This window comes from Canis lupus, chromosome 24 (assembly GCF_011100685.1).
Source record: "Canis lupus familiaris isolate Mischka breed German Shepherd chromosome 24, alternate assembly UU_Cfam_GSD_1.0, whole genome shotgun sequence".
Taxonomy (NCBI): domain Eukaryota; kingdom Metazoa; phylum Chordata; class Mammalia; order Carnivora; family Canidae; genus Canis; species Canis lupus.
The window spans coordinates 3,444,521-3,461,488 of record NC_049245.1 but is presented as its reverse complement, the minus strand read 5'-3'; the positions used below and the strand labels follow the sequence as shown (position 1 = coordinate 3,461,488).

General features: G+C 41.0%; 1 protein-coding gene across 11 annotated transcripts in view; it reads left to right on the top strand.

Moving 5' to 3' along the window:
* CFAP61 (cilia and flagella associated protein 61) overlaps positions 1-16,968 on the top strand; it is a 275,980-nt gene that overhangs the window by 218,359 nt on the left and 40,653 nt on the right. For all 11 annotated transcript variants that reach the window (XM_038571435.1, XM_038571437.1, XM_038571436.1 and 8 more), the window contains one exon: positions 3,471-3,676. In XM_038571435.1, the coding sequence (XP_038427363.1) occupies positions 3,471-3,676 (206 nt within the window). The remainder of the gene's footprint in view (positions 1-3,470; positions 3,677-16,968) is intronic.

Sequence of the window (16,968 nt, the reverse complement as noted above, 5' to 3'; positions counted from 1 at the left end):
TTTCTGTGAGGATAGGCAGAGAGAGTTCTGCTCTTCATTGGATTTTCTGAGTCTATCAGTAACTGTGACTAGGAATGACCTAAGAAATTCAGATGAGTCTGCCTGGCCGTACAAGAGTAATTTGTGTCTGAGAAGCCCATCTGTAGATGGCTTGTCTTTAATGTCAATGCAAAATATTTCGATGCATTCCACATTTCCAGAACGGCCCCCTGGTTATGCTAACACAATGCCAAATCACATTAAAATGGACAAAATTATTTCATAGTTGAGATCAGCTATCTTACCACAGCGTGGTCATTTTTTCCACTACAGCATGGCCACTTTCTGCAATCTTAAAGCCCTCATAGCTATAATGTGCAAAAACATAGAGGCAGCCCAAAGATTGTAATTCAGTATTTAAATTATAAAGAAGACCACCCCCACCCCAACAGATACCATGAGGACAAATCATTGGAATCGATGCTGACTATATCACCCTTCTGGGACAGGCTGACCCTGGAGTGCATGTCCCGCTCAGACTCTTAACCAGCAACCTAGCCAGGCTCTACAAATAGGTGTCAAGACACCACCAACCAGGATGCCTGGGTGGCTCAGTGGTTGAGCATCTGCCTTCGGCTCAGGGTGTGATCCCGGGGTCCTGGGATTGGATCCCACATCAGATTCCCCACAGGGAGCCTGCTTCTCCCTCTGCCTGTGTCTTTGCCTCTCTCTCTCTCTCTGTGTTTCTCATGAATAAATAAAGAAAATCTTTAAAAAAAAAAAACAAAAAAAAACAACCAACTAAGTTACTGTGGCCCAAGAATTGAGGTGCTCAGCCTTGGCCAAATCAGTCCCCCTAAGCACAGAGTTCTTGTGAGCAGAAGTGAAACACTTTGCAAAGTCAAAGTCTGTCACATGTGTGGATCACAAGCTGTGCCCCTTGATGCCTGGATTCCCTGCCTTAATCTCCAAGTTTAAAGAAATTTTAAAGAGAAGGTGGAAGAGCCAAGACCTTGTGGGATTGTGGACTATGCCCTCCAGCGAGCCCTGGGGAAACCTGGCACTAAATCTATGCTGGAGCTGTTGCCAGTACCCCCTCTTCTGGATGCCCCGCCCCCCAGCTGCCCAACCACAAGGGCGCGGGAGCGGCCCCATCTCAGAGACTTACTCGACTTTGCACTGAGGCATCCCTCCTGAGAAAGGCTGCCCGCCACCCATTGGGAGGGTGGGGGGGCAGCTGAGCCTAAAGCTGCTGGTGCCAAACTCGAATGGTCTTTAAAGTCTTGTATTTAATCTTAGAAACACACTTGGCAGGCACATTCTTCACTCTCACAGTGCCATGTGTATTTAATTCAAAAATAGCCTTTGCTACGATGGGCTGCCAGGTAAATGTCTGGCATGTCAGACATGCCTGTGATGTCACATGCCTCACTCTGGGAGGTGTTTGTTGCTCACTCTGAGAAGTCAAGACGAGGAAACACACCTGATGGAAGAAAGTCTGTGGGGCTATCTAAGACTAGAGAAATTCTTGCGACAGGAGCAAAGGTGAAGGGAAGATTGGGCAAGGAGAGCAGGCCACCTGCAGCTAGTGCTCAGTCCTGGCCTTTCCAGACTCAATTCTTGAGTCCAGACAAGCCCCACTCTTCTGCACCAGACTCCTCCCTCCCACCATCTCTCCTTCCGTCCTTCTCTCATTCCCTCCATCCCTCCTTCCCTCCTTCTCCCTTGCTGCTTCTACTTTGTTTCATTTCTCTTTCACTCCTGTTTGTTCATCAGGAGTCTGATTCTGTGCCACAACACAGCCACTATATTTTAAACTAACTTTTTATCATGTTAGAAGTGATAGTCATTTTAAAAAATAGGAACAATAGATGATCAAATGAGCAGAAAGGGAAACACTAAAAGTGATCCAGCCTATAGACCACAGAAATTGACCATATGAACAGTTTTGTTAAAGTGTTGATAGAAAAACAAATAGAATGATACTATGTATGTTTATAAAAATAGAATGATGCTGTGTAAGTTATAAAGCATAAATTTATACTACTATAGTATCAAATGTGCTGTAAATGTATTTTCCTGTTGTGAAATATAGTTTACCAATGATTTCTATTGGATGTGTTGATCCCATTGTGTGGATGTACCATTGTTCTGTTGGTTGATGCTTTCCACGCAGCTGTGGAGGTAGATTTCCCGTCTGCATCCATCCATCTGTGTAAGTGTTGGATGACTTGCACCTCCCTCAAGGTGCCACCTCCAAACCCCCTTCCTAAGCCACACCTGCTCTCTCCCTGACCCCTAGATAACTAGTTTCACACACACATGTGGGGTTGGCCCAAGGTTTACCTGATATCCCTCCTATACATCTCACCATGTGCCCTTTCCATCGGCAGATTCCTCCCCAAGCCTTTGCCACGTGTTGCCCAAACACCCATAAGGTGTTTCAGTTTATTTAAAAATTCAGTTAAACCTTAAACCTTGTGTCCTTGTTTAGACAAAATCCCCAGGGGATGTCCAGGACTAAGTAAATGTTTGGGATCAGTGTAGTCCAACTTGCCTTGGATTTCTAAAATGCCACATTCAAGTGCAGAGCAAAAGCTTAAATCTATATGCACTCAGGAAACCTTTATTGAATATAACTGTGTGCTAAGTTCAGAGTCTAGGGGCAAAGTGCACTTTCAGCCATCACCAATAGAACCCATGTTTTTCCACTGAGGGTTCTCGATTTGATTGCCTGAGCTGGTGGGGAGCATGTCTCCAATTGGTAGGTCGGTAGCCATTAAGGGCTGAAATAGAAAAAGTGGATGTGACATGGGATTTATCCTTTGGGTTCATGCTGCAGTGTTAGCCAGCTTCTAGGGGACACAAAGCCATCCATCAACACCTCTGACAACGTACAAGCTAACAAGAAGCCTGCAGCACATGCATGTGTACTTCCTTCCCATGAACTTGAACCTTCTTCCTGGGAACAGACCTGACCAAACAGCTGATCTCTCTGCATCCAGCTGGCAGGGATTCACCTTTTACTTATTCCTTTTGCTTACATAAACTTTTTTAAAAACCTGAAATTCTTTCCAATCACCGTTGACTAGGAAGTTTTTCTCAAAACAGTGCTGTGAAAAAATTTTAAAAATTAACAGTCTTAACACACCTCACAGAAGAGAATAAACCCAGTTCCTTGCACTAGCTGTGTGAGGTATTGAATAGCACAGAATTGGTTGTAACCAGGCAACTTATTTAGAAACGCAGAACAACGCAATCACAGTTTAAAATATCCTGAGGAACATTTAGTCATTAAGTCCAGTATGTGGTTTCTGAAACTGGGTTAGCTTCTGCTGAGTTTAGTCAATATTTATTACTGTTATTTGTGATGTGTGATAAGGTATAACCTGTTATATATTAAAACTATTTTGCTAGGATAAAGTTCCCAAACTCCAGAAATGTTTCTAATGTTGTTTTTCTGATTCTCCTCCCCATTCCCCCCCTACCAGGGTTCAGAAATAGTAACAGGGAATGCAAAAAATGGGACTTACTTCCGAATACATATTAACAAGTATAAAATGGTGGAAACCATCACGTGCCTTTCTAAAGAGCCTTTCCCTGCCTCCAACTACATCCGCTTGTTTGGCCAGCACGAGCAACTTCTCAACAACCTATGTGCTCGGTATGAGGACAAGCTGATCCCAGATCTCTACAGGCAAGTTGAACATTACACTTTACTAAAAGGAAATGCAAGCATTTGTAATATCTTGTGAATGAGAGATGTGTTTTTGCGATGCACAGAAAGCAACACGGGGACCCGTGGGAGAAGCTAGAGTGGCAGAAAATTTATTCTAAGATAATGAAGAGTATCTGACCACTAGCATTGGCCTGAGAGTGGAGGGTCACATGGAGAAGTGCATGGGCTCTTGGTGTGTCCCAATATTGTCCCCATGGCCACACACAGGCCTGGATCCCAAATGCATCCAAGTGCAGCCTCTACATCACTAACAAGCCCAGATGAGATGATATTCAAGTCACTTTCAACATGGGCTTCTAAAAATAGTCAGAAATTGAAGAGGTGGGTTTGGGAGCAGGATATGGGAGCACTTGGTCTTGGTGGGAATTCCACAGCCACAGACAGGCTACTTGTGACCCCAGCCTTCCTCGCAGTATGTGCACAAGCATAGGGGTGAGGCCATTTGTATGGGATATTGTTACGGGAATTCTGCACAGCAGGGTGGTTAGACTGGGGGATCTTGCCTCTGTCTTTTCAAATGCTAAGACACTTTTTCATCCTATACCTCTGGGAGGGCTAGAATTTTAGAGTAGAAAGCTACTCCTGAACACAGCCTGTTGCTTGGAAAGATTAGGAGAACTTCCTTCTCTGCACAAAACAAGATGATGACAGAGTCAGTATCAGATACAGATGTAGGACATAAGTCATAGAATTCCAGGATCCTCAGTATCCATGGTGGTGACTTCTAAGATCAGGAGCAATTTCTCTTACCTCTCTCTTACCTCTTAAATTGGGGTGCCTGGGTGGGTCAGTTGGTTAAGCATCTGCCTTCCACTCAGGTCATGATCTCAGGGTCCTGGGATTGAGCCCCACGTCAGGCTCCTTGCTCAATGGGGAGTCTGATCCCCCCCTCCCCTCCTTCTTCACCCCTCCATGCTTTCTCATAAATAAATAAATAAATAAATAAATAAATAAATAAATAAATAAATAAATCTTTAAGAAATATGTTTACATTGTAGAAGGCATCATACAAACAAAAAGTATATAAACCATGTATGTACACTTTAAGGGATAGTAGTACTAGAATTCTGTGTCCCTCACAGAAATTCATAAGAAAGAATTCTGGGGTGGGGGGGACACTTGTTTTTTTTTAAAGAAAATTCCTTATTTCAGGATGTTTGAAGCTCTCTCTCATCACATTCACAGTACGTCCTTGGAGGTAACGACTATCACGAGGATTGGTTAATCACTCTTTTCTTTCCTGTAAAGCAGGGATCAGCAAACTTTCTCTATAAAGGCCAAATAGTAAATATTTTCAGCTCTATGGGCCATACAATCTTATCACAGGAATTCAATTCTATGTTGCAGTGTGAAAGAAGCCACAGATAATACATAAGCAAACAGATGTAGCTGTGTCCCCAAAAAACTTTGTACCAGAGTAAGTGCCAAGTCAATCCTTGTTCTAAATCTAAAGGTGTACCACATACATATGATTTCCTAAATAATAAATTCATTTGTTTTGCTTACTTTTGAATCAATTCTGTGGCTGACTAGAAGAAGTAAACACTTGGGGCACCTGGGTGGCTCAATTGGTTAAGCATCTGCCTTTGGCTTATGTCATGATCCCGGGGTTCTGGGATTGAGCCCAAGGTGGTCTCTCTGTTCATTGGAGAGTCTGCTTGTCCCTGTCTCTGTGCCCCTGGCCCTGCTCATATTCTCTCTCAAATAAATAAAATCTTAAAAAAAAAAAAAAAAAGAAAGAAAGAGAAAGTCAACACTCTGTTTAGCACCATTTGTGAGGCCCATCCACGTGATGTATGGAGCTGGAGTCCATTTGTTTATCCTGCTGTATAATATTCTCTTATACTATGGTCCCAGCTCATTCATGTTTGATTGATTGATGTTTAAATTGTTCCCAGCTCGATGCCATCACAAACAATGCTATGGATATTGTGGGCACATGTCACATATGAGAACTTCTCTTACCTGTACCTGGTGGTGCTGAGAACTTAAACTCCCCCCAGCAGTACATGAAGATGCCTCCACAGCCCTGTCCATCTGAGGCACTGCTGGATTTTAACATGTGGTCCTTCTTATGGTGTGAAAAGGTATCCTCCCGTGGTTTTAGTTTCCATGCTCTGTTCAGTAACACAACTCAGTGTCTTTTCATTTGTTCATGGGCTGCTCATGATAGCTTTGGGGAAATGCCTGTTTATGACATTTGTCCACTTTTCTTATGGATTGTCTTCTTACTCATTCACAGGCATTATTTATGCACTCTGGATACACACTCATGTTAGTTATTTTTAACATTTTGAGCCTTTTCACTTTATGGTGTCAATTAACAGAACTAAAATTAAATTCTTAATTTTATATTTATTCTATTAATCTTCTTCAGGGTGTCTTGGGTATTTCTGTCCCTTTGCTCTTCCAATAGTTTTATAGTATACTTGTGAAGCTCCATGAAAAACCCCACTGGATTTGATAAGAAATGCAATAAAACTTAGTTCAGTGAGAATTGACATCTTTGATATTAAGCCCATATGTTATGCTGTAACATAACATAGGTCTTAGTCTATTTAGGTCTCTTTAATATCTTCCAATAGAATTTTAAAATTTTCTCCAATGATGGCTTCCCAAATTTTTGTTTGCTATAATCCAAAGTGTTTTATATTTGTGTTGCTCTTATAAATAATCATTTGCTTATTGGTTTCTGCCGTAATAGTGCATAGAAATACACTTTTTGTATGGGTTTGCATTCTGCAAATTTGCCAAACTCCCTCACTTACTCAAATAATTTCCCTAAATATTGTTTTAGATTTTCCACACATGAAAATTATATCATCTGCAAATAATGACAGTTTCCTCTTTTCTAATCTTTGTAACTTTTATTTCTTTTTCTTATTTGCTACACTGGCTAAGCTTTGCAGTGAAAGGTGGGACAGAAGTAGTGAGAGATGGCACCCTTGCCTCATTCTTAATCTTAAAGAGAATGTGTTCAATATTAGTTATATGACATTTGCCATACATATTTTTGTCGATGCCCTTTATCAAGTTAAGAAAGTTGCTTTTTGTTACTGCTAACTTGCTAGGTATTTTTTATCATGCATGAATGTTTATTGTTTACCAGAAAGAGTACTTAATTTCTGAAACCTTTTATATATGAGGATATTTTCCTATATGCCCCCAATTATAAACTATATTTTGATATAATACCAAATTTGGTAAAGTATCACATTTCTTAATCATAGGCTTTCCCTTCTCAAATCTTTGTACTTTTGACTCCAATATTTATTTAAAATAAAGAAAAATACAAGTATTTAAAAAATGAATGCATTTTTTCCTTAGCTTGTAAATAGGATTTTATTGTTACTTTAACCTTATCCAAAATATTGAATTAAAAAGCAATCAGTTAAATTTGAAGAAAATTTTTACTCAGGGAGGAGGAATATGTCAAAAGTCTCCTCTGAAAAGAAAATGTTTTTGCATTTGACCAATTTCAGAAGCCCTAGCTGATTTGTTTTTCCCTGAGAAGAAGGTGGTATTGAAAGAGACAGACTCTGTAAGCTTGGGACCACTAGTCAGGGCGCAGCTGTTAACTGATGGTAGTAATAATTTTAAAAGTTAATTTGATTTGCTAAGAGTGAATATTTGGGATGGCAAAATGAGGCAACACTAGGACGTGCCATATCAGGACGTGCGAATTGACATCTGTAAGAAAGAAGCAAGGCGGGCAGGAAGATGGTGGCTGATCATCAGAGGTCACTGGTCATGGTTAAGTGATGTGCTGAGGCCATTGCCATGCCTCGTCAGTCACTCCCACATGCGTGTTGGTGTGTATATGCAGCTGTGGCCACGTTCCTTTCAAGTGCCATGAAATGCTGCCAGGCCTCAGTGCTAATTCTTGGCCAACCACTGCCTGCCCTGTCTGTTGTCAGACAGTCTGGCAAGGTTCTTTGCAAGCAGGAAGGGCAAATGGTTTCGCTTATTTTGGCCGCAGTCTGATTCCCGATTATTTCCCTGACCTTGGCAGCACTGGCAATATTCTTGTTCGAACCCAGGCCAGTTTCGATCCACCACATCTAGAGCCACCATCCTGCAAGCTGGGGGCGGGCTGACCATCAACCAGCCGCTCCGTCTTCTGCAAGCTGGACGTGATGTCAAGATCAGGTTCCTCCTCGGGTCCAAAGAACCCCCCAGAACCCCTTCTCTCCATGTCCCTCAATCTGTTCTTGCCCCATCAAGGGCCAGGACAGAGCAGGTACTGACAGTGCCAGCGGGAACGGTGGCAACTACGGGGGCAGGTGCTGTAGCAGGCGAGGCCTCCTGAGCAGTGGCTCTGGCTGCCTATGGAGGGGCTTGCTTGGAGCCATTTGGAAACACGAGGTGGTGGCTGAGCAGTCAGCCACTTGATCTGTAGTGGGACAGCTGCCACAGGACGGCAGTGTCACTGAGGATCTGGGACCCAGGCTGGCTGCGATTTTATTCTTTGTTTTCATCTTGGAGTGCCAGTAGAAATCATTAATGATGAAGAGAACAAATCCACCACCAGAGACTCTGTGTGTATGTGAGTGTGTGTGTGCAAGACAGAGAGCAATAAATTCATCAACTGACTGATTTACCATTTTGGAAAAAGAATGGAGCCCATCTTTATCATGTGCTCCTTCCTGAACCAGTCAGCAGTTAAAGTCACTTAACAAATGTGTGACTAGGGGGTCCCTGGGTGGCTCAGGGGTTTGGCGCCTGCCTTCGGCCCAGGGCGAGATCCTGGAGTCCCGGGATCGAGTCCCACATCGGGCTCCCTGCATGGAGCCTGCTTCTCCCTCTGCCTGTGTCTCTGCCTCTGTCTGTGTCTCATGAATAAATAAATAAAGTGTTTAAAAACAAAAACAAACAAAAAACCCCAAATGTGTGACTAGAGAAGCTGCATCTGGCAGCGTCTCCTGTGCAAGCACACAGATGCCTCTCGCAAACCTTGCAGACCCCTGCCTGCTGGATCCCAGGACAGTGACAGTGTTTCCAATGAGCAGCCCCTGCACCTGCTGATACTGTTCCCCCCTGGAGACATGGGGCGGGGGTGCAGAAGGAGCTTCTGTGAGGGTGGTGAGAAGTCACAGAGTGGGAACTTGGGTTTGAGGGGAGAGGCGGGGGCGAGGCTGTTTCCCCGAGAAGCCTCTGCTGCAGGGCTTTAACAAGGCACATCCCTTGCCTACTCCTCTTTCTTAACTCTGCGTCATCTTCATCTACCCCACTTATGGATGGCTCTGCAAAAACAAGGTCTTGCCTACAGAGTCCCTCCCCTCCTTAGTATTAATTAACAGTCTGTAGCATCCTTTATCCCGCCCCCCCCCCCCCCCCCCGCCCCGGGGCAGTGTGAATAGGTCTTGCCCTGGCTTCTTTGTGTGAGCCCATCAGATGCTCGGAAACCTTGATTGAATCACCTCTTTTCACATCTTCACATGCTCAGCTCTCAAAGACTGCCCTCACGTGGCCCTCGCCTCCTGCGAGCACCGCCACCCTCAACACTTCCTCAAACACTCGAATGGCCTATTTTTAGTGGGTAAGTGCTGCTGTGCACAATATTCTAAATGGGATTTGAGCAAGCCCTTTAAAAGGCCTCCATTACCTTTTGAACTGTGACGCCCCAGAAGTTACTCCCTTAGGAAGCCAGGACTGCCATGTGCTGTCTCTGTCTCCTGAGCCATTAAGCAGGACTCTGCCAATGCACATTGTCTCCCAATGCACTTATTAGACTCCAACTGGAGTCATTTAATCATGACTTAAATATTTTTCTGTTCTTCTGTAGTCAGTGGCCGTGCACTGTGTCCAGTAGAAAAATCACACTCTAAATTCTACGTGCCCTTTTCCCCATTCTTATCCAAATTCCATGAACTATGACTGCCCACTCCAGCATGTCAGTTTTTTTTTCTACATACCTAAAAATTGCCGGATAATCATTCTCTTCCCCGTTGGCCACTTCTGGAGTCATCCACCTGCCTTTCTGTAGACTAAAGTATTCCTGTCTGTTTCATTTCAGGTGCTGCCCACTCCATTTGATAGCCTTATAAATAGAAATCCTTTTTCTTCAATGAAGAGAAGAGAAATCAAAGTCTCTTCTCTTCATTTTGCTCCCTGGTCATTTAATTACAATCTTTTTCTCCACCCTCTTAAAGGTGATTTTGAATGGGCATGCTCACACACTCCATCCGGGGCTCCTCGCTGGTCATTCACTGTTTCACTTGCTCTAACGGGCATCTTCCTGCCCAGTGCTGTTTCTCTTATGATCACATGGCCTTGAAGCTGAACCCACATTCTTGAACATTCCTCATTACTGCGATGGTCAGTCTTAGATCTGGAAGTATAGACCATCGTGGAGACCGAACTCCATGTGACACAATATATGTTCATTTTCATCCGTAATATTGCTCTGATTAAAAGACTAAGGATTTTTTCCTAGTATATGTCACTTCCCTCCTTCCCACTGTGAATTTGGGTAGAATTAACCCTTCCTGGGATGAAGGACAAGATTGGTTTGAACCATCCTAGAATTATAGCCAGTACACATCCCTTCAGATATCCATGCTAAAAATTATAATGTGAAAAAAATAAACACACCCATTCACATAGTCAGGAATGAATGTTAAAAGTAATGAACACTATAGAGCTTTGCATAAAGTATGGATCTTTTTTTTATCAGTATAACTGACATACAGTATCCTCTTAGTTTCAGGCGTACATAATAGTGATTGGATATTTTTATACATTATGAGATCACTCCCACTCCCACTCCTTGTCTAGTTGGCATCTGTCACTATACAAAGTTATTATAATAACCATATTCTCTGTGCTGTACATTACATCCCCATGACTTCCATTTAATATATATGCCACATCTTTATCCATTCTTCTGTAGATGGATACTTGGGTTGCTTCTATATTTGGCTATTGTAAATAATGCTCCAATAAATGTAGGGATGTGTATGTCTTTTCAAATTAGTGTTTTCATTTTCTTTAGGTAAAACAAAATAGTGTAATTGGTGGATCATATGATAATTCTATTTTTAATTTCTTGAGGAACCTCCATACTGTTTTCCACAGTGGCCACACCAGCTTGCATTCCCACCAACACTGCATGAGGGTTCCTTTTTCTCCACATTCTTGCCAACACTTGTTATTTCTTGACTTTTTGATTGTAGCCATTTTGACAGGTGTGAGGTGATATCTCATTGTGGTTTTGCTTTTCATTACCCAGGTGATGAGTGATGTTAAGCATCTTTTCATGTGTCTATTGACCAATGTCTTTTCATGTCCTCTGCCCATTTTTAATAAAATTATATTTTGGTGTTAAGTTGTAAGTTCTTTAAATATATTTTTGGATACTAATCCCTTATCAGAAATATCATTTGCATATATCTCCCCCCGTTCAGTAGGTTGCCTTTTTATTTTGTTGGCAGTTTTATTTTTAAGATTTATTTATTTATTCATGAGAGACAGAGAGAGAGAGGCAGAGACACAGGCAGAGGGAGAAGTAGGCTCCTTGTAGGGAGCCCGATGTGGGACTCGATCCCGGATGCCAGGATCACACGCCCTGAGCCGAAGGCAGACGCTCAACCACTGAGTCACTCAGATGTCCCTTGTCGGCGGTTTCATTCACTGTGCAAAACCTTTTTATGTTGCGGTAGTCCCGGTAGTTTCATTTTGCTTTTGTTTCCTTTGGCGAAGGAGACATAGCTAGAAAAACGCTTCTGTGGCTGATGTCAGATAGATTACTACTTATGTTTTCTTCTAGGAAGTTTATGTTTTCAGGTCTCATATTTAAGTCTTTAATCCTTTCTGAGTTTATTTTTGTGGTTGGTGTAAGAAAGTGGTCCGGTTTCATTCTTTTTCATGTAGCTGTCCAGTTTTCCCACACCATTTGTTGAAAAGACTGTCTTTTTCCCATTGGATATTCTTTCCTGCTTTGTCAGAGATTATTTGATCATAAAATAATGGATATAAAAGGCTATCTGTTCTGTTCTATTGATCTATGTGTCTATTTCTGTGCTAGTGACATACTATTTTTGATTACTACAGCTTTGTATTATATCTTGAATTCTGGGATTGTGATACCTTCATTTTTTCCCTCTTTCTCAAGACTGCTTTGGCTATCTGGGATATTTTGTGGTTCCATAAGATTTTAGGATTATTCTAGTTCTGCAAAAAATGTTAGTGTTTTTGATAAGGATTACATTGAATCTGTAGAATGCTTTGGGTAATATGTGCACATATTTTAACAATATTGGTTGCCCCAGTTCATGAGCATGGAGTATCTTTCCATTTGTTTGTGTCATCTTCAAGTTATTTCATCAGTAGTTTATAGTTTTCAGAGCACGAGCCTTTCACCTCCTTGGTTAAGTTTATTCCTAGGTATTTTGTTATGTTGGGTGCAACTGTAAATGGGATTGTTTTCTTAATTTTTTTGTTGGTACTTCATTATTGGTGTATAGAAAAACAACTGATTTCTGTATGTTAATTTTGTATCCTGTGACTTTACTGAATTCATTTATCAGTTCTAGTAGTTTTTTAGTGGCGTCTTTAAGGTTTTCTCTATATAGTATCACATCATATACACATAGTGAAAATTTTACTTCTTCCTTACCAATTTGGATGCCTTTTATTCTTTTTTTTCTTGTCTGATTGCTGTGGCTAGGACTTGCAGTACTATATTGAATAAAAGTGGTGGGAGTGGACATCTTCGTCTTGTTCCTGACCTTAGGGGAAAAGCTCTTGTTTTTTTATAGGAAGGTATAAATTCTTATTTCAGATGGCTCAGTCTTATTCATGTTAGTAAGAATCTTTGCTTTGAAGATAGTGCTTATGAATGAATGGAAGAGAAATGAGTACCCCATCTTACAGCCAAGATTTTTTTTAATGGTAAAGGCTTTTATTAATCAGAATTTAAAGCCAGCAAACTCAGTACCCATTAACATCAATATAACATGGGAGATGAAGTGTGGGGGCTCACATGTATTAATGGATCACTCTTCACCAGCTCTCTCTACCCACCTTATCCAAGGTGAACTCCCATAGTCCTTGTATTACCCCTTACAAGTGGGCATTATTACCTCATAAAACAGAGGAATCTGATAGTCTCCATACTACAAAAGAAAACCAGTGTTTTCATTATCTGAAAGGAAATGTGTGTATGTTTAAATCGCATGTTAATAACCAGGGAAACAATTTCAGTGTAAGGATGACTGTCCATCCCAAAAGGCTGTGCTGCGTGTGAGCTGTACATGAATAAATCATGTAAAGTGTAAGACATAACTCACATACATGTCTGTTGGGTCACATCTACAATATTATTTAAAAATTCAAACTTTTCACCAAGCTTTATAAAAACAAGGAAATATCTTTTGGCAAGACCACTGCAGCCACCTGCAAGTTATCCGTAGTCTCCATCTCCATATCTGCTTTGCTGGCCACCATCTTTGTCATGCTGTACCCGTGTACTTTTGGCATATATATTCTAAAAAATTTTAGTTCAAAAGTGTTTAAAAGTGAATTATTACTTCTCTTTCCTTAGAGTGCAAAGGACACTAAGCTAAAACAGAGGGTTCAGTTCCTGCATTGTTACTTATTAGTTTTGTGAATTTGGACAAGCCACCTTACCACACTGAGCATCAATTTCCTCATTGATGAGGTGAAGATGTAATTTATGATAAACTTTACCACATCACAAGGTAAAGGTAGATGATGAGTGAAAGTATTTAAAAGTACAAAATGTTGCAATTACTTTAGCTCAAGTGTTTACATTTGCTACAAGTTCATATTAGCGTTAGTGGAAAGGAAGACATTTTCAGGCTTTTATGCAACATTTCTTCTCCCTTCAAAATTAACATAAATTTGGGAAAATTTAGTGCTTCTTTTAAAAATTCAAGTTAACAAATGTTTTCAAATTGCAGCAATAAAAAAATAATAAAATTGCAGTAATATATGCACTTGCTATATTTCATTTTTTAAAATTATGTATCTGGAGGTACCAGTGAGATTTCATTTCTTTTTTTTTTTTGAGCCATACTCTGAGGAAAATATCTACTCAGGGAGAGGTTGTTACCAAGAATTTAATAAGTGTGAATCAAGTGCTTTCAATTAGTAATTCAATTAGTAATGTATGAAGACTAGGCTCAATAGTGTACCTCCCAGGGTACTTTATAGCAGAGGAATGGATCAAATGTTTCTACATAAGCAATGCTTAAACACATTTCATTTCAAACCACTGGCACCAAAAGCAACCAAGTAGGTTTGGAATATCATCTAAAGTTGAAACTGAACTATTTGAGTTATCAAGGAGGTCTAGAATCTAATACCATACAGTTTTAAAAATAGCTTTGGAATATTGTTTCACACATTGTGAAGAGTTACAAATACCTTAGAGGTGCACTGTCCAAAATGATAGCCAATTGTCAGATGTGACAATTTAGATTCTTATAAATAGAAAGGTTAAATAAAATTAAAAGCTCAGTATTGCAGTCACACTTGCCACATTTCACGAGCTCAGCAGCTCCATGTGGCTAGTGGCTACACTGCACATCACACAATAGATGATTTCCATCATTGTGAAAAGTTCTCTTGGACAGTGCTGCTATAGACTAGTCACACTCATGGAGTTTGTAGTCGGTGGTGTTGGGCCAGTCTACAGAAATCCTTTCCTAAAATGCTAATCACCAGCCCCACTTGGTTGTGAGCCCTTGACGTGCAAATATGGTACTAATAGATGGGTGTTCAGTGAAGGCCAGTGGGTAGAAGGAGGAAGTGATTTCTGTCTATACGTACTTTTGTAGGGTCAAATGGAAAGAAAATTCTCCCCAGATCATGTGCCAAAGGTGAACAGCTGAGGAGAGAGGCTAGCATGGTAGAAGGGTAGCATGTGGAGCAGACAAGCTTTCTGGTGTATTTGGTCATAGTATAGGCAAGGCAAGGCAAGGGGCACCATATGTACTTCCTACCCATTTATGCTTGTGTACAGCCCAGCTGGCCAAACCCCAACCAGCTGCCACTTCCTCACCAGTTATGCTTGGCAGCCTCAATGACTAACATCCCATCCTGCTGTCAGATTGCACCTCTGAGTTTGGGGTTCAGGAACCAGACTGGTATGTTCAGAACTGAATTCTATCCCTCTGAGCATCTTTGTAATATCACTTTTCAAAAATTTGCTGCAGGAGTTAAAGTTCTTTATAGATTTTATTCCTCCTCATCTGGCAGCATGTGGGTTGAGGTTATTATTTATGAGTCTAAAATAATAACTGATGAGCCAATAGTTACCTATAAGGCTACTAAATTGATTTAGTATAAATACCTCTTTACCAAGATCCAGGAAGCAACTGAGTTGCCCTATTGTTATTGGAATTGTTAAAATACATACATTTCAGAAATCATGTATTTTTACTCTGCTGAACCATGAGAAGAAACTGGCCTGTCTGCCTGAATTTTTTATGGAAAACTAACAATTGCAAAAAGATGCTTTGAAGCCAACTGGCTGGCATGGAGTTATCATGCATGAAACATTCTCATTCCTTTCCTCCTAAGACTGGATCTTTTTATGTTTCTTTTTGAAGATTATTTTGTACATATTTGTTTGCCTTTTAGTATTTTCCATTACAAAAACAATACATATTTATTATAGAAATTTTAGAAAAATATTTTAAAAGCTAACTAGAATACAAAACCCATTCTAATCTCACTACTTAGAGCATATTTCAAATGATTAAGCTATTTAAGATGAGAAGAGCTGAAGGATCACTGCTGTTTGCTCCTAGAACAAAGACCAGCAACAAGTTTATGGATGGTATGACTTGCCTCTCTTGGAACCTAGGTCCTAGGAAAGACCTTACTTGCAGACCAGCACACTTGCCTCATAAATGAGAAGCCCAGAGTGACAGGGCTTGCCATTGGTCTCAACCAAGCTACCAGCATCAATAACACTGGAACTACAGCCCCTTTACTCTCAATTGCTTTTCCTTTATACAGAGACGAGAGGAATATGTTTTCCCTTGTGCAGTGACATCCTTAGAGAAAGCACCTGCTTGGAACATGAGAATAATGTTTCTTCTCTGACAAAATACTGCAGGAGATGCCCAGGATAATTCATGTGTGCAGGAAGAAAATATTAGAACCTTTATTTGTATTTTTTTTAATTGAGAGGAACCAAACTTTATTCATATTTGAAGCATAGATACAGCACATTCTTGGGTCAGATGAAAGATGTGTGTCCTACAAGGACTGAACATATCTAGGGTTGCAGGGAGATGTCACAGCACAGAGGGATCAACCTAGTAAGGTGCATTAGTAAATGCACTTCAGAATGTACTAAAGCTTTTGTGTATCTGATTCTGTGGATTTATAGATACTCTATGGTTTTAACTAAACTAATCTCAGCAACATGGGCAAGATCATTTAAAGGACTCCTCCAAAGAAACCATAGGTTGAAAATCCTGGTAAAACATGCATGAGCAAACCAGGAAATGGCAGATTTAATATCTCTTACTCCTCAGATAGGCTTTTTACCAGGCTCATTAGGAGGATGCATAAAGATTAATCTATCAGAGTTCAGTTACAGACAACAGAATCCTCTCTGGTTCAGTCAAACGAAGTGAGATAGTGAGGTACTGTTAGTTATGGGTAGTTTATAAAAATTCCTTGAATGGGCTGAAGGCATTGATCTGACTTCCAGGAAAATTTTAGAAAATGCCTTTACGGGGACTCCTGGGTGGCTCAGCAGTTGAGCGTCTGCCTTCAGTTCAGGGCATGATCCCAGGGTCCGGGATTGAATCCCATATCGGGCTCCCTGCAAGGAGTCTGCTTCTCCCTCTGCCTATGTCTTTGCTTCTTTCTGTGTATCTCTCATAAATAAATAAAATCTTTAAAAAAAAAAAAAAGAAAAGAAAATGGCTTTACATATCTGGCCAACCTCTGCCACAGTGAGGTCCAGCTCTGTGATCATGCCTCTCTGCCACAATCCACACCAGTAAACAGGTACCCTAAGTCCTGCCTCTTGCTGATTATTACAATTCTGCTACAGCCAGTGTCAGACAGTACCATGACCAGGCTTGCCAGAAAGGCAAGGAAAATAGTGGAAGCAGTGTCTCACCTCAGTGGAGTTGACATCCACCTTCCAAGTCTTCCATGAAGGTGTTGGAGGAAGCTTGGTCCTGTGTAGAATTCAGATTGTAGACTCAGTTCCACATAGAACCCGCATTGCCACTCTCTGGGAAATGTAGTCTTTCATTTTC